Raw genomic sequence first — 22,442 nt, 5'->3', positions numbered from 1 at the left:
GGCAGTCCCGAGAAACTAATACAATCAGTATTCCAGTTGGGAGGTAATTTTGATTTTAAATTTTATTATTTATTATTTTATTATACCTTATATTAAGTAATTGTCATCACCTTCATTCTCAAAAAGTCTATGAGAAGCAATAGTTTTTTTTGATGCAGTCCTAAACTAAGGTCAAGGGGGGAAGTTAGGATCACCGAGCCTTCAGAAGTAGCATTTTAACAAGCTTAATCTTTTTTTTTTTTTTTAACAGCCCAGAGTTCTTTTATTTATTTATTTTTTAACACCTATTATGCCATGAATTCATAGGGAATAGGTTCCAGCAGCTCAGGCTCCTTCCCACTGGCTCTCACAAAGTATGCTTCTCTGGGTGGAGCAGGCTGGCGCTTCCGTTGAACCCAGGTAGCTTTCTCTTTGGCTTCTTTCTTTTTCTGATCATTTTCCTTCATGCGTTTCAGGAAGCTATCTCGGCTCTTAGAGTGCTTAATGTGCTCAATATGCACATTAATTATCTTGGCAAGAATCTTGCCCTTAACTTGTTTACAACAATGCCAACAGCATGCTGGGGAACATTATAGACTCTTCCAGTTTTGCCATGCTAACACTTGTGGGGCATTCCTTTTTGAACAGTACCCATTCCCTTGATGTCTACAATATCACCTTTCTTATAGATTCGCATATATGTGGCGAAAGCAACAACTCCATGTTTTCTAAAAGGCCTAGAGAAAATATATTGGGTGCCTCTCCTCTTTCCCTTTGTGTTCGTCATTTTGGCGAATTACTGGAAGATGGCAGTTCCGGCCGAAAGGAACAAGCTTAATCTTAATGGATATTTTTTCTTATTGTTGGCTGATGACTCATAATGTTGAGTAGTGACTTATTACTATTTGTACTAAAAAATACAAAGATATACCACGTCGAATACATTTTATTCTCCCATGGAACTCACATTTGAAGATTTTATGTTCAATTAGTCTATAAATGAACACTTTAACACAGTGTGCTAATTTAATGCAGTCCAGTTTCTTCACCAAGTAAATGGCAAAAAAAGAGAGAGACAGAGGTATCTTAATGGAATGAAATGTGTGGACTTTGTTTCCATCTTGATTTGAACCAGTCATAAAGAAACATGTATGAGACAATCAGGGAATCTGAACACAGGCTGGGTACTTGAAGATAAAGAGTTATTTGCAATTAAATGCAATAACGTCATTTAGAGATACATACTAAATTGTTTATGAATAAAATAGACATGATCTCTGGAATCTGTGTATATGCATTTTTTGGGGGAGAGGAATGAAGACATATCAATGAAATAAGATTGGCCGCATGTTAATAATTGTAGAAGCTGAGTGACCCATACAGCACAGTTCATTACACTATCACCTCTGCTATTGTAGATGTTTACATTTTTCCATAAATTTAAACATCATTAGATTATGCAAAAACAAAAGTGTCTTAACCTCTGTAGCTCAGTGATCACACTTAGCATCACTAACAGTGGGACAACCAGATATCATGTGCCTGCTTACGTAATGCAATGAGAACTGCACAGCATCACCTTTAAAATAATCTTGTCAAAACACTCAACTTAGATCTAATCAAGTCTTTAGACCTAACTTTACATTTATAGGAAATGTAAGTAACAAGTAACACCGTGAGTAAATAATCAGGTGAATCCAGAATGTCAGACATTCAACAAACGCCTGGGCTCTTCAGAAAGCAAATACTAATACTAAACAAAGACTAATACCACTACTAATAAAGGCTATGTGTGTGGGGGCAGACTGTATTTGAGCCAAAGGCTTCCCCTCCAGCCCCATTGACAGTCTGGTGAAGCCAATGAATTCTTTTCTCAAAATGTCTTAAATGCATAAAATAAAAAACAGGATTATTAAAAAATAGGGTTTTTTTTTGTTTTTTTTTTTTGAGACGGAGTTTTGCTGTTGTTGCCCAGGCTGCAGTGCAATGGTGCGATCTTGGCTCACCGCAACCTCCGCCTCCCAGGTTCAAGCGATTCTCCTGTCTCAGCCTCCCAAGTAGCTGGGATTACAGGCATGTGTCACCATGCCTGGCTAATTTTGTATTTTTAGTGGAGACGGGGTTTCTCCATGTTGGTCAGGCTGGTCTCGAACTCCTGACCTCAGGTGATCCTCCCACCTCGGCCTCCCAAAGTGCTGGGATTACAGGCATGAGCCACCATGCCCAGAGAAATATAGTTATCAAAATATTTTAAAGTACAATATGGAATACACATGTTCCATTATTAATGCATTAAATAACAAGATCTAACTACAATAGTTTTATTTTATTTATTTATTTAGAAACAGGGTCTTGCTCTGTCACCCAGGCTGGAGTGCAGTGGTGCAATCTCAGCTCACTGCAACCTCCACCTCCTGAGTTCAAGCTATTCTCCTGCCTCAGCATCCCGAGTAGATGGGATTACAGGCATGCACCACTACACCCAGCTAATTTTTGTATTTTTGGTAGAGACAGGATTTCACCATGTTGGCCAGGCTGGTCTTGAACTCCTGACCTCGTGATCTGCCTGCCTCAGCTTCCCAAAGTGCTGGGATTACAAGCGTGAGCCACTGCGCCCAGCCAACTATAATAGTTTTAAAGTAGTGATGAATATAAATTATATTTCTGAGATATTTTCAATAGCCATAATGTGATATGAAAACATCTGTAATTTATATTGATGACAAAGCCACAGCTCATAGTATTGTAGTTTGTTATCTTCATTTGTAATGGAAGGAAATGCTAAATTTTTTTTTTTTTGAGACGGAGTCTTGCTCTGTCGCCCAGGCTGGAGTGCAGTGGCACAATCTCAGCTCACTGGAAGCTCTGCCTCCCAGGTTCACAGCATTCTCCTGCCTCAGCCTCCAGACTAGCTGGGACTACAGGCGCCCGCCACCACGCCTGGCTAATTTTTTGTGTTTTTAGTAGAGATGGGGTTTCACTGTGTTCGCCATGATGGTGATGGTGTCGATCTCCTGACCTTGTGATCCGCCCGCCTCGGCCTCCCAAAGTGCTGGGATTACAGGCGTGAGCCACTGCACCCGGCCCAGGATGTGCTAAATTTTAATTAGAATTTGGTGAAAATAAAAATGTAATTTTTGCCTCATCCAACTTCATGGACCCTTTGAATTGTATCCACAGACTCCTAGCTTAAGAACTTCTGCTCTAGGTTTAAAAAGACAAGAGATTTGGCCAGGCACGGTGGCTCATGCCTGTAATTCCAGCACTTTGGGAGGCTGGGGGAGGTGGATCACTTGAGGTCAGGAGTTTAAGACCAGCCTGGCCAACATGGGGAAATCTCGCCTCTGCTAAAACAAAAATTAGCTGGGCATGGTGGTGTGTGTCTGTAATCCCAGCTACTCTGAGGCAGGAGAATGGCTTGAACCCAGGAGGCGGAGGTTACAGTGAGCCGAGATTTGAGACTCTGTCTCAAAAAAAACAAAACAAACAAACAAAAACAAGAGATTGCTCAGTTCTGGGGCATAATTAAAAAAAAAAAAAAAAAGATATTTTATCCGGGAGTGGTGGCTCACACCCGTGACCCCAGCACTTTGGGAGGCTGAGGTGGGCAGATCATCTGAGGTTGGGAGTTCGAGACCAGCCTGACCAACATGGAGAAATCCCATCTCTACTAAAAATACAAAAATTAGCCAGGCATAGTGGTGCATGCCTGTAATCTCAGCTACTCAGGAGGCTGAGGCAGGAGAATCGCTTGAACCCGGGAGGCCAAGTTTGCGGTGAGCCGAGATCATGCCATTGCACTCCAGCCTGAGTAACAAGAGTGAAGCTCCGTCTCAAAAAAAAAAAAAAAAAAAAGATTAAACAATCAAATGTAATACATTGTTATTTAATAGGTCTTGTTTTGAAAAAAGGAGGACACAAACAAGTGAGGAAATCTGGAGTGAGTACCGCATAATTTTAGGAAACTACTGTTATTCCCTATTGACATAGGTTTCTAATAGCAACAAGTTGAAAGCAGACTGCATGTTATTGTGCTGGATGTGATATGGTATTGTGGCATGTAGAAAATGCTTATTTTGGAAGTACATACTAAGGAAACCAGGTGTGAATGATTATGTGTTTACACACATACACACCCCACATAAATATACGTCAATATAAGGCACACACGGGGAAATGTTCACAGTTGTTTAATGGAGGTGATATAAAACGTCTTTTTCTTCTTCTTCTTCTTTTTTTTCTTTTTTTCTGAGATGGAATCTTGCTCTGTCGCCCAGGCTGGAGTGCAGTGGCACAATCTCGGCTCACTGCAACCTCTGCCTCCCGGGTTCAAACGATTCTCCTGCCTCAGCCTCCTGAGTAGCTGGGACTACAGGCATGTGCCACAGTGACCGGCTAATTTTTATATTTTTAGTAGCGACGGGATTTCTTTTTTTTTTTTTTTGAGACGGAGTCTCGCTCTGTCGCCCAGGCTGGAGTGCAGTGGCACAATCTCGGCTCACTGCAAGCTCCGCCTCCCGGGTTCACGCCATTCTCCTGCCTCAGCCTCTCCGAGTAGCTGGGACTACAGGCGCCCGCCACCACGCCCGGCTAATTTTTTGTATTTTTAGTAGAGACGGGGTTTCACCGTGGTCTCGATCTCCTGACCTCGTGATCCGCCCGCCTCGGCCTCCCAAAGTGCTGGGATTACAAGCGTGAGCCACCGCGCCCGGCGTAGCGACGGGATTTCACCATGTTGGCCAGGCTGGTCTCAAACTCTTGACCTTGTGACCCACCTGCCTCGGCCTCCCAAAGTGTTGGGATTACAGGCGTGAGCCACTGCACCTGGCTAAAATGTATTATTCTTTCTACTTTTCTGTGTGTTTGAACTTCTCATAATAAAATCTTTAAAAAGTGACTTTAAAAATATTTTTATTGAGGTATAATGTAGGTTTGTTAAGGTGCATTACTAGGAAGTGTACAGCTTGATGAATTTTTACATGTGTGAAACATGTAACACCATCTAACCACACCAGATTAAGATACAGAACATTTCTGTCACTGTTCTGTAGTTTCCTAGTGCCCCTAATTTCTAACACTATTGATAAAGTATATACTCTTTCATGTCTGGTTTCTTTTGTACAACACGAGTTCCTGTTATATTAAAGCCAGTTTTCATGCAGGGCGCAGTGGCTTACACCTGTAATCCTGGCACTTTTGGAGGCCGAGGTGGGTGGATGGCCTGAGCTCCGGAGTTCAAGACCAGCCTTGGCAACACAGTGAAACCCCGTCTCTACTAAAATGCAAAATGTTAGCTGGGCATGGCAGCATGCACCTGTAATCCTAGCTACTCAGGAGGCTGAGATAGGAGAATCGCTTTAACCCGGGAGGTGGAGTTTGCAGTGAGCTGAGATCATGCCATTACACTCCAGCCTGGGTGACACAGTGAGGCTCCATGTCAAAACAAAAACAGGCTGGGCGCAGTGGCTCACGCCTGTAATCCCAGCACTTTGGGAGGCCGAGGCCGGTGGATCATGAGGTCATGAGTTCAAGACCAGCCTGGCCAAGGTGGTGAAACCCTGTCTCTACTAAAACTACAAATACTAGCTGGGCGCGGTAGCAGGTGCCTGTAATCCTAGCTACTAGGGAGGCTGAGGCAGGAGAATCGCTTGAACCCAGGTGGCGGAGGCTGCGGTGAGCCAAGATTGTGCCACTGCACTCCAGCCTGGGCGACAGAGTGAGACTCCATCTCAAAAAAAAGAAACACCAGTTTTCAGAGACTCCATGATGCCGTGTTTGTCAAGAATGTGGAAAAACAAGCCTTTTCTTAAATTGCTAGTTGAAATGTAAAATGATGAAACCTTTCACAAGGCAATTTAAAATGCCCACATTCTTTGACCTAGTAATTCTACTTCTTGGGTCCTAAAAAAATAAAAGCAAAGTGCAGAAGGCAGGCATGGTGGCATGATCTGTATTCCCAGCTACTCTGGAAGCTGAGGCGTGAGGACTGCTTGAGCCTAGGATTCCAGGCTGGACACTCTAGCCAGGACAACATAGCCTGGCTATGTTGACGCCCTATTCTGGACAACATAGTGAGACCCTGTCTCTTAAAAAAAAAAGAAAAGAAAAAGCAATGTGCACAAAGATTAGATAAATCTTGAAATATTTATACTATGGTATGTCAAAAGCTATTGAAAATCTGAGGTACTCATGTTTGTAATCCCAGCACTTTGGGAGGCAGAGGTGGAAGGATTACTTGAGGCTAGGAGTTGGAAACCAGCCCGGTCAACACAGCGAGAGCACACCTCTGCAAAAATAAAAGTATTAGTTGGGTGTGGTGGCATCCACCTGTACTCCCAGCTACTGGGGAGGCTGAGGCAGGAGGATCACTTGAACCCAGGAGCTGCAAGCTGCAGTGAGCCATGATCATGCCACTGTGCTCCAGCCTGGGAGACAGAGCAAGACCTTGTTTCAAAAAAAAAAAAAAAAAAAGGTGAGATAGACCTGTATGTAATTTGAACAATCTCCAGGATATATTATTATGTTAAAAAAGAATACAACTGGGCCAGGTGTGGTGGCTCAGGCCTGTAATCCCAGCACTTTGGGAGGTCGAGGCGGGCGGATCACAAGGTCAATAGATCGAGACCATCCTGGCCAACTTGGTGAAACCCCCGTCTCTACTAAAAATACAAAAATTAGCCGGGAGTGGTGGCAGGCGCCTGTAATCCCAGCTACTCAGGAGGCTGAGGCAGGAGAATCGCTGGAATCTGGGAGGCAGAGGTTGCAGTCAGCCGAGATCACACCAGCCTGGCGACAGAGCGAGACTCTGTCCCCCCCCAAAAAAAAACAATGCAACTGAACAATATGTACAGACCATTTATGGTAAAAAAAAAAAAAAAAAAAAAAATGGAGAAAAATGCACACGCCAAATGGTGGGAAGGTAAATGGGGGGGAAATAAACATGTTCCTTAAGTTTTGCCCTGTATTTTATATTTCTCAATTGTTGCATCATGAGCCCAAATATTTGAATATTACCTGTGTAATTAACACATAAAGGCAAATAAGTTAACTTCAATACAAAAGCAGAAATAACACGGAGGGTTCTAGGATAAAAAAACTCCTCATGGATTCCCAAACAACTCATAACAGTGGGGGAACTGGGCAGATGAGGGGTGGAGGTGGGAAAGAGACTTTCACTATTTTCTTTCTTTGAGATGGAGCCTCACTCTGTCGCCCAGTCTGGAGTGCAGTGGCGCAATCTCGGCTCACTGCAAGCTCCGCCTCTTGGGTTCACGCCATGCTCCTGCCTCAGCCTCCTGAGTAACTAGGACTACAGGCGCCCACCACCATGCCCAGCTAATTTTTTGTATTTTTAGTAGAGACGGGGTTTCACCGTGTTAGCCAGGATGGTCTCGATCTCCTGACCTCGTGATCTGCCCGCCTTGGCTGCCCAAAGTACTGGGATTACAGGCGTGAGCCACCGCGCCCGGCCCACTATTTTCATTTTTGTATTTTTAAACGTTTGGATTAAAAAAGTATGTGCAGGCTGGGCGCAGTGGCTCACGTCTGTAATCCCACAACTTTGAGAGGCCGAGGCGGGTGGATCACCTGAGGTCAGGAGTTCGAGAACAACCTGACCAACATGGTGAAACCCCATCCCTACTAAATATACAAAAATTAGCTGGCCATAGTGGTATGCGCCTGTAATCTCAGCTACTTGGGAGGCTGAGGCAGAAGAATCGCTTCCATCTAGGAGGTGAGGCTGCAGTGAGCTGAGACTGCACCAATGCACTCTAGCCTGGGCGACAGAATGAGACTTGGTCTCCTAACAACAACAACAACAACAACAAGAAATTGGCCGGGCGCAGTGGCTCACGCCTGTAATCCCAGCACTTTGGGAGGCCGAGGCAGGAGGATCAAAAGGTCAGGAGATCGAGACCATCCTGGCCAACATGGTGAAACCCCATCTCCACTAAGATACAAAAAATTAGCCAGGCGTGGTGGTGCGCGCCCGTAGTCCCAGCTACTCAGGAGGCTGAGGCAGGGGAATCGCTTGAACCCAGGAGGCAGAGGTTGCAGTGAGCTGAGATTGTGCCACTGCACTCCAGCCTGGCTACGGAGCGAGACTGTCTCAAAAAAATTTTTAAAAAAGTATGCATTTTATATTCAATAAAAAATTTAAAGGGGAAAGGACAGTTTTGGTGGGGTGGGGTCCAAAGAAGCCCTTGTCCCTTTTTACAATTTAGCAGTGGTGTCCAAGGGAGTGAATACAGTCGTGCGTTCTTAGTTTCTGTTTCTGGTTGGGCCAGTAAAGCCCCTTCCTCATCCCTCTTTTCCACTTATCACTAGAGACTGAAACTAAAAACCATGGCTTCAGGGTGCTAAAAGCCTAAACAAAACAAAACAACAACAAAATAAGGCAGGTTGGACAAGCTTGCAAGAAGTAGTCGTGACAAGATGGTGTATATTCAACTGAAATAAGGAAGGTTTTTGTGGGTTTCTGTTGTCAGAGAAGGCGTTGTGTTAAAAAGACCGAAGGAGAAATGGAAGTCAGATAAATGGAGAGGGGCCCGGAATTGGTGGGGTGTGGAACCCGGGCAGGGGAGGGCTTAGAAAAGCCATGGAGACAGGCTGGGTGCAGTGGCTCACGCCTGTAATCTCAGCACTCTGGCAGGCCGAGGCGGGCGGGTCACCTAAGGTCGAGAGTTCAAGACCAGTCTGACCAACATGGAGAAACCCCATCTCTACAAAAATACAAAAATTACCCCGGTGTGGTGTCACATGCCTGTAATCCCAGCTACTCGGGAGGCTGAGGCAGGAGAATCGCTTGAACCTGGGAGGCAGAGGTTGCAGTGAGCTGAGATCGCGCCATTGCACTACAGCCTGGTTAATAAGAGGGAAACTCCGTCTCAGAAAGAAAAAAAAAAAATAGAAAAGCCATGGAGACAAAGGTTTGCAGAGGAGGACAAAGGTTTGCATAGGGGATGCAGGCAGGCTAAGGGCTGTTTGTGGAAGGATTTAAATACCAGGCTAAGGACTTTGAGATTTATCGTCTAAAGTTCATTGAGCACTTATTCATTGTTGGGCACCGCGCTAAGCCCGTATATGTAATTCTCACAATAAACTGACGTAAATGGTGCTATTTTGCAGCTTAGCCAACGAAGTTGTTTTTGAATAGGGAACGACATAAAGAAATCATTTGTTTAGGCCAGGCACGGTGGCTCACGCCTGTAATCCCAGAACTTTGGGAGGCCAAGCCGGGCGGATCACGAGGTCAGGAGTTCCAGACCAGCCTGGCCAACATGGTGAAACCCAGTATCTACTAAAAATACAAAAATTAGCAGGGCGGGTGGCACGTGCCTGTAATCCCAGCTACTCCGGAGGCTGAGGCAGGAGAATCGCTTGAACCTGGGAGGCGAAGGTTGCAGTGAGCCGAGATCGCGCCACTGCACTCCAGTCTGGGCAGTGGAGCGAGACTCTTATCTCAGAAAAAAAAAAAAGGTATAATATTGAAATCCGTTTGTTTAGAGTGACAAAAAGCACAAACAGGGCAGGTACGGAATACAGACGTTGACATATTCACACTAGCCTTTTTCAGAAAGCAGAGCTCCGTTATCTCAAAAAGCTAAAGCCTGACTAGTGTTCCCACGTCATCTTCCTCACTTCCGCAAGCCTGGGCTGGAGAAGAGGAGGTAGACCTGGGTGTCTTATGAGAAAACAAATGGCTATCAATCCCACCAAATAGGCTCCGCAGTGGGCTTGCTAAACAACGAAGCTTCCAGAAGCGGACCCCACTTCCCACCCTCTTGTGGCCAGATTGCTGATCCTAAAGCCTTTCTACGCAAAAACTAGCGGAATGCTATTGAATGTAGGTTTCCGAGTCAGCCCTATTCTCTCCGGCTACTTCAACATCAACAGGGGCTTATTTGCCCAAGGGAGGTCGCAACTGGGCCTTTCCCATTCTATTATCACTGGTGGCTCACCATCCCCACTGTCCTCCATCGCCAGCTCTGCCTTAACCTCCCACGAAATCAAATCCCCGCTTTAGCAACCCGCAGCAGCTGGGGGGGATGGGGAGAGAAGCCGGGTAGGGTAGGGTGGGGTGGGGTGGGGTAGCCGGCCCCTCCCCCACCCGGGGGCGCCTCCACCGACTCCGAACTACCAGTCCCGGGGTGCCCTGGGGCGGCGCGGGCGCAGGGGCGCGTGCGCGGCGGGCTGTCGTTGGCTGGAGCAGCGGCTGCGCGGGTCGCGGTGCTGTGAGGTCTGCGGGCGCTGGCAAATCCGGCCCAGGATGTAGAGCTGGCAGTGCCTGACGGCGCGTCTGACGCGGAGTTGGGTGGGGTAGAGAGTAGGGGGCGGTAGTCGGGGGTGGTGGGAGAAGGAGGAGGCGGCGAATCACTTATAAATGGCGCCGAAGCAGGACCCGAAGCCTAAATTCCAGGAGGGTGAGTGTGCGCCTTTGGGAAAAAGGCACCTAACAGCGCAGGAGATGGAGGCGGGCTCGAGGTGGTTGAGGCTTGAGGGCCGGGGGCGGCGCGGGCTGCGCCCTGAGAAGGCGGCGGACAGTGCTTTGTGGGGAGAAAGCGCATTGCGGATGGCAATTCCGATGCGTCATTGTGAGAAAGCGCTTTGTGAAGCGAGAGTGCCACGCAGGCGTTAGAGTGGGAGAGAGAGCGTTTGGCGCGTGGCACACCCTCGTCAAGTGTTTGTTATTGTTCTGAGGAAGAGGGCGCGGAGAGAGCAGCCTATTGTAGGGAGGCGACGGGAGCGCCATGGCGGCGGTTAGGGGAAGTGATGTGGCGGCGGCGGTGGGGGGAGGGGCGGCGGCTGTTCCGGGCGGTCCTGTGGCGCGCCCGGCCGCTTGGGCAGCCACGACGGGCAGTTCGGTGCTTCCTGGAGCCCCGAGGAGGTTGCGTTCGGTGGAAACTCTGAGCTGCGGATGGGGGTGGGTTTGGCGCCACGGGGCGGGAGAAGTGCGTTGTAAAATGGCCGTTGCAAGATGGCGGCGCCATCATGGCCGCCGGCGTCTGGGTCCCATATGCAGGCACAGCTTACGGGCAGATGCAGCGCCCCCTTCCACGACGACCGCAAGGTTGCCGGGGCCCTCCGCTTACCTCAGTGGTGGGTGGGGACAGAAAAAAAAAAAAAAAAGGATCAGTGGGATGAGCGTTTTCCTCCGCTTTGTGTTGCCTGGAGGCATCACTCTGCTATTCTTAGGCGCAGTGCCAAGATCCTATGGTAATGTGAGTGCGCTCTCGCTTTGCAGTTGCTCGTTAAAAGTAAATAAAAATGATCTGAATGTAGTGTTAAAGCCGTTTGCGTTGGTAAGTCCCATTGCCTCGACGTCATTTTTTAAATGCAGCAATTGTTTGATTAGTTGCAGTGTTTAAGAATGACTTGAAAGTTGAGTTTATTTTTATTAATTGTTTTCTATTGACGTGAGTTTTGGGTAAGGTTAGACTGACTCCCAGTGGAAGGCAGCTCTTTAAATTTTCACAACCCTTCAATTAACGTATAATAAGGTGGAGGTCTAATAGCTGAAAAAGAAGTAAAATCCTGTTGAAAAGGAGGAACACTTTAACATTCCTTTTCATTGCTATGGAAATTTAGGCTAGTTACCGTAAATACGATGTCTACATGCGTACGATTTTTGTTCTAGGGAATTTTAGACTTGCATTAGAATTCCTTTTAGAGCCGTAAACCTCAAACCGTAGTACTGCGTATTTTAAGTTTATGGGATATTTAAGGAGGTTTTAGGGGTATTTTGTTAATGAGTGACTTTTTTTGTTTCTATTTTTGAGACGATGTCTCTGTCACCCAGGCTGTAGTGCAGTGACGCTATCTCGGCTCACCTCTGCCCCCCGGGCTAAAGCGAGCCTCCCAAGTAGCTGGGATCACAGACGCGCGCCATCATGCCCGGCTAAGTTTTGTTTTGTTCTGTTTTGTTTTTTAGGGTTTTTTTTTTTTCTTTTTTTATTTTTGGTAGAGACGGGGTTTCATGTTGCCCAGACTGGTCTCGAACTCCTGGGCTTAAGCGATCCACCCGCCTCGGCCTCTCAAAGTGGGGGGGCGCGGGTTACGGGCGTGAGGCGTCGCTCTCGGCCGTGTGACTTTTAATACCCGTCTCCCACCTTGAGAAGATGTTGACTCTACCTCCTATGGATTCATTATTTTACTAGACATTTTAGAGCAGATATTCTTAATCTAGAGTCAGTGCATTAATTCAGAGGGTGCGTGAAATTGAATGAGGAAGATTTTTTTTTCTATCTACCCAAGTTTAGTATTTCAATTAACAGTGTAATTGCTCCCCCTAAACCCCGAAAAAAACCACCACATTAGCATTTTCAGTATATTTTCATATCTCAACATTAGAGTTATGGAAGATGTTTTCAGTTATCGCAATCATTCTCATTTCTTCAAAATTAGGGTAGTTATTGGATTAGCAGCCAAGTCTTGTTTGTCCTGTAAGGTCATAGAACGTGACATTTAAAGTGTTTTGTTTCAGTACAGTTGGTTTCCTTCGTACTAGTGCGTGTTTTATGTATTTATGAAATTCGGCTCGTAGGCTTTATCAGACTGTCCAGACACAAAAAGTTAATCGCTGCTGTGGGAACAACCTAAGGATGGCTGTTCTGGAGGAAGCGCTTTAGTTCTAGAGGGTTGCTAGTTAAGAGATGAATAGCAGCAGAGGAGAATTCCTTGTGCTGTTTTAAGTGGTGTAATTGGAGAAGAGTAGGAACCAAGGTATCCCCAGGTAAGGTTTTGAAAGCTGTGTGAGACAGTCTGTACTTAACATTACTTTCCAGGTGTGTTTTCTATTTGTGTTTAAAATGGAATTGTATAACCACCTTCTAAAAATGATTTTAGTGGGCGGGGCGCGGTGGCTCACGCCTCTAATCCCAGCACTTTGGGAGGCCGAGGTGGGTGGGGGCGGTGGATCACCTGAGGTCAGGAGTTCGAGACCAGCCTGGCCAGCCTGGTGAAACCCAGTCTCTACTAAAAATACAAAAATTAGCAGGGGGTGGTGTTAGGCTCCTGTAATCCCAGCTACTGGGGCAGCTGAGACAGGAAATCGCTTGAACCCGGGAGTCGGGAGTTGCAGTAGGCCGAGATCGTGCCATCGCACTCCAGCCTGGGCCACACAGTGAGACTCCATTTCAAAAAAAAAAAAAAAAAGTTTATTATAAGATGATCGGAGAATATCTTGCAAGGGAAAAGGACTATTTGATGAGTGCTAACAGAATCGTCTTGAAACACTGCAGAGTTTATGTAATGGTAGAAAAAAGAGTGGCGAGAAATAGTGTTTTTTTTGTTTGTTTTGTTTTTTTCTTTTTGAGACAGTCTTGCGCTGTCTCCCAGGCTGGAGTCCAGTGGTGCGATCTCGGGTCACTGCAGCCTCCGCCTCCTGGGTTCAAGCGATTCTCGTGCCTCAGCCTCCTGAGTAGCTGGGATTATAGGCAGGCGCCACCACGTCCAGCTGATTTTTGTATTTTTAGTAGAGACGGGGTTTCACCATGTTGGCCAGGATGGTCTCGATCTGCTGACCTCGTGATCCGCCTAGTTCGGTGTCGCAAAGTTCTGGGATTACAGGTGCGAGCCACCGCGCCCGGCCGAGAAATAGGGTTTTTAATGATCCTTGTAAACTTGTTTAAAAAAAAAACTCGTGAACTTGTAAAAAAGTTTTTTTTTTATTTGATAATGGCGTGCAATATATGTTGTATGAGCAATTCTTAAGGCATAGTGATTGCTTTGCACTGGACTTGGTTTTCCATTGGAAATTCTTTTTTGTTTTGTTTTGATTTTGAGGCGGAGCATTTGCTGTCCTGGGTCATACTCCTCAGCTAGCTGTATATTTTTTCAACAGAATACTAGGGCCTCGTAGCTAGAATGGAGGTCACAGGGCCTCGGTTTCAGTGCACTTTTTTCCGGCAGCAGCAGCCAAGGGGAAAAAAATGGTAGACCATTTTCAGAGTGCCTTTAAAATGTACCAGGAGAGTGAAATTAGGAAACACAGATCTGATCTGATCTTTGGCGCTGTTTATTAGCAGTATAGTTTACCCATTTTAGTTCTTGTTCCTGGGCCTTTGGAGAAGTCTTTGATCTCCCTGTTTTCCAATCTCCGTCTTTAATTCAGAAATGCTATGCATAGGTCCAGCAGTCTCTAGCAGTGATTCTTTATAGAGTGAACCACTTACAAGAATTATAGAACTGATTTAAAAATAAAGTTAATAGGTCGTGCTCTGGGAGAATCTCATAATATGGGTCTCTGGTGAGGCTTGAAAATACATAGTTTTAAAAAATGTTTTAAATTTTAATTTTTTTTTTGAGGCGGAGTGTTGCTCTCCTATCCGGGCTGGAGTGCAGTGGTGTGATCGCTGCTCACTGCGACCTCCAGCTCCTGGGTTCAAGCGATTCTCATGTCTCAGCCTCCTGAGTAGCTGGGACTACAGGTGCGCACCACCATGCCCGGCTGATTTTTTTTTTTTTTTTTTTTTTTTTTTGAGAGGGCGTCTCCTCACCCAGGCTGGAGTGCGGTGGCGCGATCTTAGTTCAGTGCAACCTCCACCTCCCGGGTTCAAGCGATTCTCGTGCCTCAGCCTCCCAAATAGCTGGGATTACAGGCACACACCACCATGCCTGGCTGATTTTTGTATTTTTAGAAGAGACAGGGTTTCGCCTGTTGGCCAGGCTGGTCTCAAACTCCTGACCTCAGGTGATCCAGCCACCTCGGCCTCCCTAAGTGGTGGGATTACAGGCGTGAGCCACCTCGCCCCTCCTGCTCTTTTAATTTTAGAGCTAAAAAAGAGCTGACATTCTTGGATATTTCAGTTGTCCATGGGTCTGTTGAAATCAAGTGGACTGAAAATAATGTGTGCAAAATCTTTCAAGCTACAGTCAAATGTAATCTGAGGTACTGCCTAGAATTGCTTCCAAGACTTCCAGGTCCTGACATTTTGTTTAGTCTTGAAGTAGGCTCAACATAGACTGTTAAGTTCCAAAGGTTAGGCTTTATTGTCTCATTTCTTTGTTCATTGAAGCAGCTTAGCATCTAGAACATCATTCCACATTTGAGGAATGAACATAGTGAGACCCCTTAATCCAGCCAATCTCTGATGCATGTTGGTATTTTAATTTGTAGGATATTTCAGTGAGTAAAAGGGTTGGAAGCAGAGATACAAGTGGAGAGTAAAGGTCCTCAACTTAGAAAAACAGATGAGGAAAGCATTTAAAAAACTGTATTTTCAGATATATAGTTAAAACCAACCAACCAACCTTGACAGCTTTGCAGGAGAGTCCGCTTATGTGCTTAACAGGTGATAGATGATTTGATTATTTAAGTAGATTGACCTGCTAATAAATTGTTTTTGTTTTTACCATCGGATACCAACGTGTTTTTGTTGTAGGGTATGGTTGAAGTTTGAGCCAAAGTGGTGCTCTGTATAGCCGTCCTAATTTTTCCTAATTTGGCTAGGAATACCCTAATAAAAGCGTGATGACTCTCTAAGATGTGACGACTCTTATGTATGAGAAGAAATTACAATTAATCCAGTACTTTTTCTCCCTTTACAGGTGAGCGAGTGCTGTGCTTTCATGGGCCTCTTCTTTATGAAGCAAAGGTATGAAACTTGTTTTCTTTTGAGAAGTTGGCCAAAACTACTGGTTAGATCTGACCATATAATATACAAGTACAGTATTTTGTCGTTGCCTCAGTAAGAGAGTTGCCTTTTTTAGGTTCATAGTTAATAAATTTCTTAATCTTTCTGAGATTCTTACTGTTTTGCTTAGTGGCTCAAATGAATTAAAACATTGCTACTCCCGCTTTTCTTACTGATCTGGAAGTAGCATTTGAGGGGAATCTTAGAAGGGGAAGATGGGTTGTGGGAACAAAGAGCATTTTGTAGTTAATGACTTGGTGAGAAGACATTGCCAAAGTTACTTTTAAAAGTAAATATGTGCTGAGTAAGCATTGAGCTAATTATATTAGGTTAAAGGTAAAAGCTAATATTAAAAATAAGTACATTTAACTTTTGGTTGTTTGGCAAAGTTTGTATTCTGGGAAGCTCCCTTTGTATCAGGGTGTGCTCAAGTTATAAAAACTGATTATACGTTTAGCTGAAGGTAAGCAGGAGAATGCATTCCAAAGTCAAAAAAAGTTTTAGTATTTTGTTTCTGATAACTTCTTTAGTACAAATATTTAAGACTTGACTATACCTTAAACAGTTGTAGCTCTAAAAATGAACCCGTAAAATACAAAACAGTATGTTTAATTTATGCAATTTCTGCATAAATTCTTGGGGAATAATTTTATGCTATATGTGTCTGAAAAAAGCCTTAAAGTGTCAGACAATTCTGACTAAATATTAGCCATTTTCACTACTTTTTTTTTCTGTGTTCTAAATACACAGAAGTGTATTTTTAAAGTTCTAAAGAGCCAAACGCGGTGGCACATGCATGTAGTTTCAGCTACTCAGAAGGCTGAGGCTAGAGGATTGCTTGAGCCCAGGAGTTCAAGGCCAGTCTGGGCAACCAAGCACCAAGCGAGACTGTCTCTCTATTTTTATCCCGCCGCCCGAGACAGTATTGCTCTGTCGCCCAGGCTGGAGTGCAGTGGTGCAATCTCAGCTCACTGTGACCTCCCCTTCCCGGGTTGAAGCAATTCTCCTGCCTCAGCCTCCCAAGTAGCTGGGATTACAGGCGCCAGCCACCAGGCCCAGCTAATTTTTGTAGTTTTAGTAGAGACAGGTTTCACCATGTTGACCAGGCTGGTCTTGAACTCCTGACCTTGTGATCCACCTGCCTTTGCCTCCCAAAGTGTTGGGCTTAGAGGTGTGAGCCATCGCACCTTGGGAGACTGTCTCTTAAAAAAGAAATCCGAAAATGGCTGAATTTGGATGTATGGAGATGGTCAGGAATTTCTAAGTATATGTATATGTACATACATCTTAATGATATAATGTTTATAAGTGCTAAATTACGACTCATGGCCGGGTGCCTGTAATCCCAGGGCTTTGGGGAGCCAAGGCAGGAGGATCGCTTGAGGTCAGGAGTTTGAGATCAGTCTGGGCAAGATAGCAAGACTGTCTCTACCAAAAAAAAAAAAAAAAAATTATGTCCTGTTAATCATTTTTATCCCTGAATGTTGTTATTGTTGTATCAACTTTTGGCAAACTCTACTAAACTGGATGATTTTTCTCCTGGCAGCTGACGCTCTGGTGAACAATTTTTGAATTGAAGCTATTGAAACAAATTAAACTGTTGTGGTTATTTTGGTTTTCTTTTAAAGACTTTTAAATCCAAAACCAGATAGTCATCACTTGTCATAGTTAATGACTTGCCTCTAGTAATTCCTTTTGTCTGGCTGCTTTTAAGAAAAGTGAAATATTTTTAATTCATTGCTTTACAAGTTGTTTAAACTAATTTTTCGGAAACAGGTCCGTTTACTGCCTTTCATAAGCTAATTAGGTTCTTTTATAATATAAAGACTTTGCTTTATAAAGAGGAATTTGCTTTTGAAATAAATATGGCTCCTGGCTAATTAGACTGAGAAAACAAGCATAGCTTTCATTAGCTGTCCTTGGATAGCTTTTGTAATCCATTGATTAAAGATTTAAGGTGACCTGTTATGCTTGTGGTTCTCAGCTTTGTTGGACCTTTTGTGACTAATCTGCAGTTTTGTAACTTGAGTATTCTACAAGCTTAGTGTTCTTAGTCATTTTGTTTAGGCCACCATAAAGCTTTTGTAGAGTGCCTTTGAAGGATGATTTGAAAAGGTAGTGTCTCTTTAGAAAATTTCTAAGTGAATTATTATTATTTTTTTTTGAATTTCAGTGTGTAAAGGTTGCCATAAAGGACAAACAAGTGAAATACTTTATACATTACAGTGGTTGGAATAAAAAGTGAGTATTAGATCTTACAATTTTATTTATAATAAGATAGCTTGTGTCACTGACTGGCTTAACAAGCATGCTTTTCAATTCTTCTACAGTTTTAATGTAATATAGTACATATTGAAGCAAAGGTGAATTATTTGTAGTATGACAAAACTATTAGAAATTAGGGTACTGAGCCATTTTAATTTAAATATACTTGGTTCTTGGGAGTATTTATTATGTTCTAGTGTAATATCTAATGGTCGTATAGTCAGTCAATTATTCTGGTTGAATGTGGCAATCACATTTTTCTGTTTTTTTTTTTTTTTCCCCTGGTTTGGTACATTTTTAGGATGGCCTGAATTTTTTGGCCTTACCACAAACATGTTGACTGTATATGTTATTTCAAGCAGCTGTGCTAAAAACTAGTTGGGTTTTCTGTCTAGAAAAGGGGAAAGGATAAAGGTTGCTTGATTGGGAAATAAAGACAGAATTTACCAATCCATTTTCTGAACTTTGGAAACATTATTTAGTGTTGACAGAAAATGACTTCATGTGACTCACTTTTTAGTATGATTTAACACAAAAACAAATTCAATTATAGAGTCTTAAAGTCTTAATTTCTCACCCCTAAGAGTTAAGACTTTTTTTTTTTTTTCTTTTGAGAAATGGAGTTTCGCTTTTGTTGCCCAGGCTGGAGTGCAATGGTGTGAGCTCGGCTCACTGCAACCTCCTCCTCGGGGGTTCAAGTGATTCTCCTGCCTCAGCCTCCTGAGTAGCTGGGATTACAGGCACCCACCACCATGCCCAGCTAATTTTTTGTATTTTTAGTAGAGACGGAGTTTCACCACATTGCCCAGGCTGTCTTGAACTCTTGACCTCAGGTGATCCGCCCGCCTCAGCCTCCCAAAGTGCTGGGATTACAGGTGTGAGCCACTGTCCGGCCTTTTTGTGTGTGTGTGTGGATGTAAAGCACCGATGTTATCGATCTTGTTCCAGGAATGGACAGTGGGTATAGATTGAACACATTCTAGAATGTCCATCCAGTGGAGCTGTTTTTCAGTGATGGGACTTTTCTCCTTGGGCCTCACAAATAACCCTGTCTAAAAATTTACCCAAGTCTCCTATTTGGTGATTGTAATTAAAAGATTTGTAATTTTTACTATGGGAGGTTTTACATTTTATTAATGGTGCTTTGTCTTTCAAAGATAGCACTGCCATTGCTATTTAGTATTGTTCTTGCAGAATTGTCCTCTAGTAACTTAAGGCTTTGTGTCACCTGACTCAGGCTCTTTTACCTGGTTTACCATGGGAGCAGTGCCATCTGATTTGATGAGTATTCTGTTACTGTGGAAGGAGTTTATTTTTCCTATGAAGTTCACTGGCCCTGTGACTTTGGTCTTGTTTCATCTAGTACTCTATCCAGGTGACCAATCCAGTTAATTTTATTTATTTGTTAGGAAGTTGTTTTCACATATCAGATGTTTTCAGCTGAGAATTTATCAGACTTTTCACTTCCGTTAATATAAATGTGGAAAGGTAGAAATCTGAAATGCATAGAAGAGCATCCTGACAACTTGCGGGTTTTTTTCCCCAGTTAATGATAATTAAAGTATTTCTAATCAGTGAGGTGTGGTGGTGTGCACCTGTAGCCTCAGCTACTTGGAAGGCTGAGGCAGGAGGATTACTTGAGCCCAGGAGTTTGGGGCTACAGTGAGCTATGATGTGCCACTGCACTCTAGCCTGAGTGACAGAACAAGACCTGGACTCCTTTAAAAACAAACAACAACATGTATTTCTAATAATGATAGATAACTCTAACCTCATGGACTTGTATTTTAAATATTGAGAAATTGGGAAAATAATGGAGAAAACTGTCTTGGTAAAAGTAAACTGTGCTTTTAGTACTAAATGGATTCTAATATCTAGGAAACAGGAAAATAGTGACTCCTAGTGTATCTCATAACTTTTTATTACTAAACAATGCCTTGCTAAAACTGCATTTCAATCTTTATTAGACTTATGTGTTGATATTCTGACAATATCCAGATAAAGTTGAGAGTGTTAGGAGAATTTCATTTCTCTACAGGAAAGATAGCATCTTAATTTTATGCATACTATGAGTGGGAAAGACCATGTAGGATATCAAAGAAAAACACAAAGCAAATTTATGGTTTAGGCTTACTCTTCTCCACCTCCTGCATTTTAAAGGAATTGTTTTAGAGCCAGTATGGTGGTGCCTATAGTTTTAGCTTCTTGGGAGGCTGAGGTTGAGCCCAGGAGTTTGAGGCCAGCCTAGGCAACATAGCTAGACACCCCTCTTATAATTAAGCAAATAAAAATTTTAAAAAAGTGTTTGAGGCTGGGTGTGGTGGCTCACCCCTGTAATCTCAGCACTTTGGGAGGCCAAAACGGTTGGATCATTTGAGGTCAGGAGTTCGAGTCCAGCCTGGCCAACATGGGGAAACCCCATGTCTACTAAAAATAAAAAAATTAGCCAGGTGTGGTGGCACACGCCTGTAGTCCCAGCTGCTCGGGAGGCTGAGGCAGGAGAATCGCTTGAACCCGGGAGGCGAAGGTTGCAGTGAGCTGAGATTGCACCACTGTATTCTAGCCTAGGCGACAGAGCGAGACTCAGGGAAAAAAAAAAAAAAAGTGATTGAACACATAAAAAACTAAGGGAAACTACGAAAAGGGAATAGAATAAAGAAGATATTTTTAAAAACCTTAAAAAATTAATTTAGAATTTCTCCTTAGTAACTGTGAATACAGCTTTTGTGCTTAGTTCTTTTTCACATACAATAGATAACCCTGTATAAAATTGCGCACATAGATGTGTACAGTGCAAAAACTGGATTTTAAGTGGCATTTGTAGCTTGTCACAAATGTGAAAATACCAAATGCTTGTATTTTCTGATTTTATTGCTTCTAAAAATAATGGACATTTTCCTCTTTGGTGTATTGTAGTCCAGTAACTCAAAGAAATGATAGGTTTGTGTAGATTTTTTTGTTCTCAACTAATTTGACACATATTAATTACTGCTGGGGAAAGTTAAGAAAAAATAGCATCAAATATTAGAGATCTGTTACTATCTTCGTAGATGTATTGAGGAATATTAATACATCAGAAATGTCTTTGGTTGACTTGGCATGTAGATAAATGTATGCAATATTGAAAGAATGATCTTAGCTTTGGAAAGTCTTTAAAGAAACCTTTAAATTCATTTTGAAAGGGGGAGGAGTTACTCAGATACCTAGTGTGTTGTGTATTTAGTCTATGTAAGTAATGCCCATGGATCGTTGTGACTCTGGGAATTAGTCACATTACCGTTAGAAAACTACAAAATTCTGGGCCAGGCGCGGTGGCTCACACCTGTAATCCCAGCACTTTGGGAGGCTGAGGTGGGCGGATCACAAGGTCAGGAGTTCTAGACCAGCCGGGCCAACATGATGAAATCCCGTCTCTAGTAAAAATACAAAAATTAGCCAGGTGTGGTGGCTCATGCCTGTAATCCCAGCTACTTGGTAGGCTGAGGCAGGAGAACCGCATGAACCTGGGTGGCAGAGGTTGCAGTAAGCTGAGATCGCGCCACTGCACTCCAGCCTGGGCGACAGAGCAAGACTCCGTCTCAAAAAAAAAAAAAAAAAAAAAACCTGAAATTCTTGCCAGGCGCGATGGCTCATGCCTGTAATCCCAGCACTTTGGGAGGCCTAGGCAGGTGGATCACAAGGTCAGGAGTTCAAAACCAGCCTGGCCAACGTGGTGAAACTCCATCTCTACTAAAAATTAGCTGGGTGTAGTGGCACGCACCTGTAGTCCCAGCACTTTGGGAAGCCGAGGTGGGCGGATCACCTGAGGCTAGGAGTTCGAGACAAGCCTGACCAACATGGAGAAACCCCATCTGTACTAAAAATACAAAATTAGCTGGGCGTGGTGGCGCATGCCTGTAATCCCAGTTACTCAGGAGGCTGGGGCAGGAGAATCGCTAGAACCCAGGAGGCAGAGGTTGTGGTGAGCCAAGATCACGCCATTGCACTCCAGCCTGGGCAACAAGAGCGCAACTCTGTCTCAAAAAAAAATTATATATATCTACACACACACACACACATAAATATCTCAAAAATAATCTCATTTTGAAAATGGCTTGTGCAGGGTACTTTTTAAAATTCGCACAACAAAACCTTAATCCCTAATTGGAATTTTCTTAAACTTCAGTTAATCTTTTTTCAAAAACATAATAAATGATTGAGATTTCTAAATTTTCAAACTTCATTGGAATTTGTTGACACAGACACTTAAATACTCCATTTGTAAATGAATCTTAATAAAGCTGAAGCTAAATTCTGCACCTGGTCACTGAGATTACTTTGTACTATGCTGTCTGTATCAGAAGTGCTGTGAGGCCCAGGCGCTCTGAAAAATCTTTGAAGACACATGAGGATATTGTAGCCCTTTTTCCTGTTCCTGAAGGAGCTCCCTCAGTACACCACCCCCTCCTGACCTCTAGGTAAATGCATGTTTTGAAATTTTCTCTAGGAAATCATGTTCAGGATTGCTTTTTATTAATTTCCTTTTGGCTGTATTATATAAGAGGTCAGAGGTGGGAAATCATT

At 43.6% G+C, this 22,442-nt stretch overlaps 1 protein-coding gene across 3 annotated transcripts in view; it reads left to right on the top strand.

The window, feature by feature from the left end:
• The window catches only part of MORF4L1 (mortality factor 4 like 1), a 56,786-nt gene that overhangs the window by 21,787 nt on the left and 12,557 nt on the right, over positions 1-22,442 (top strand). The window contains exons 1-4 of one of the 3 annotated variants that reach the window (XM_055277537.2): positions 10,217-10,403; positions 15,529-15,575; positions 17,788-17,855; positions 22,220-22,336. In XM_055277537.2, the coding sequence (XP_055133512.1) occupies positions 10,364-10,403; positions 15,529-15,575; positions 17,788-17,855; positions 22,220-22,336 (272 nt within the window). In that variant the 5' untranslated portion in view covers positions 10,217-10,363. Of the gene's footprint in view, positions 1-10,135; positions 10,404-15,528; positions 15,576-17,787; positions 17,856-22,219; positions 22,337-22,442 lie in introns of those variants that run through there. The other 2 variants (XM_055277539.2, XM_055277538.2) reach the window with 2 other exon arrangements.

Source organism: Symphalangus syndactylus, chromosome 5 (genome assembly GCF_028878055.3).
Source record: "Symphalangus syndactylus isolate Jambi chromosome 5, NHGRI_mSymSyn1-v2.1_pri, whole genome shotgun sequence".
Taxonomy (NCBI): domain Eukaryota; kingdom Metazoa; phylum Chordata; class Mammalia; order Primates; family Hylobatidae; genus Symphalangus; species Symphalangus syndactylus.
Note: the sequence above shows the minus strand (reverse complement) of the source record. Positions and strands in the feature narration are given on the sequence as shown.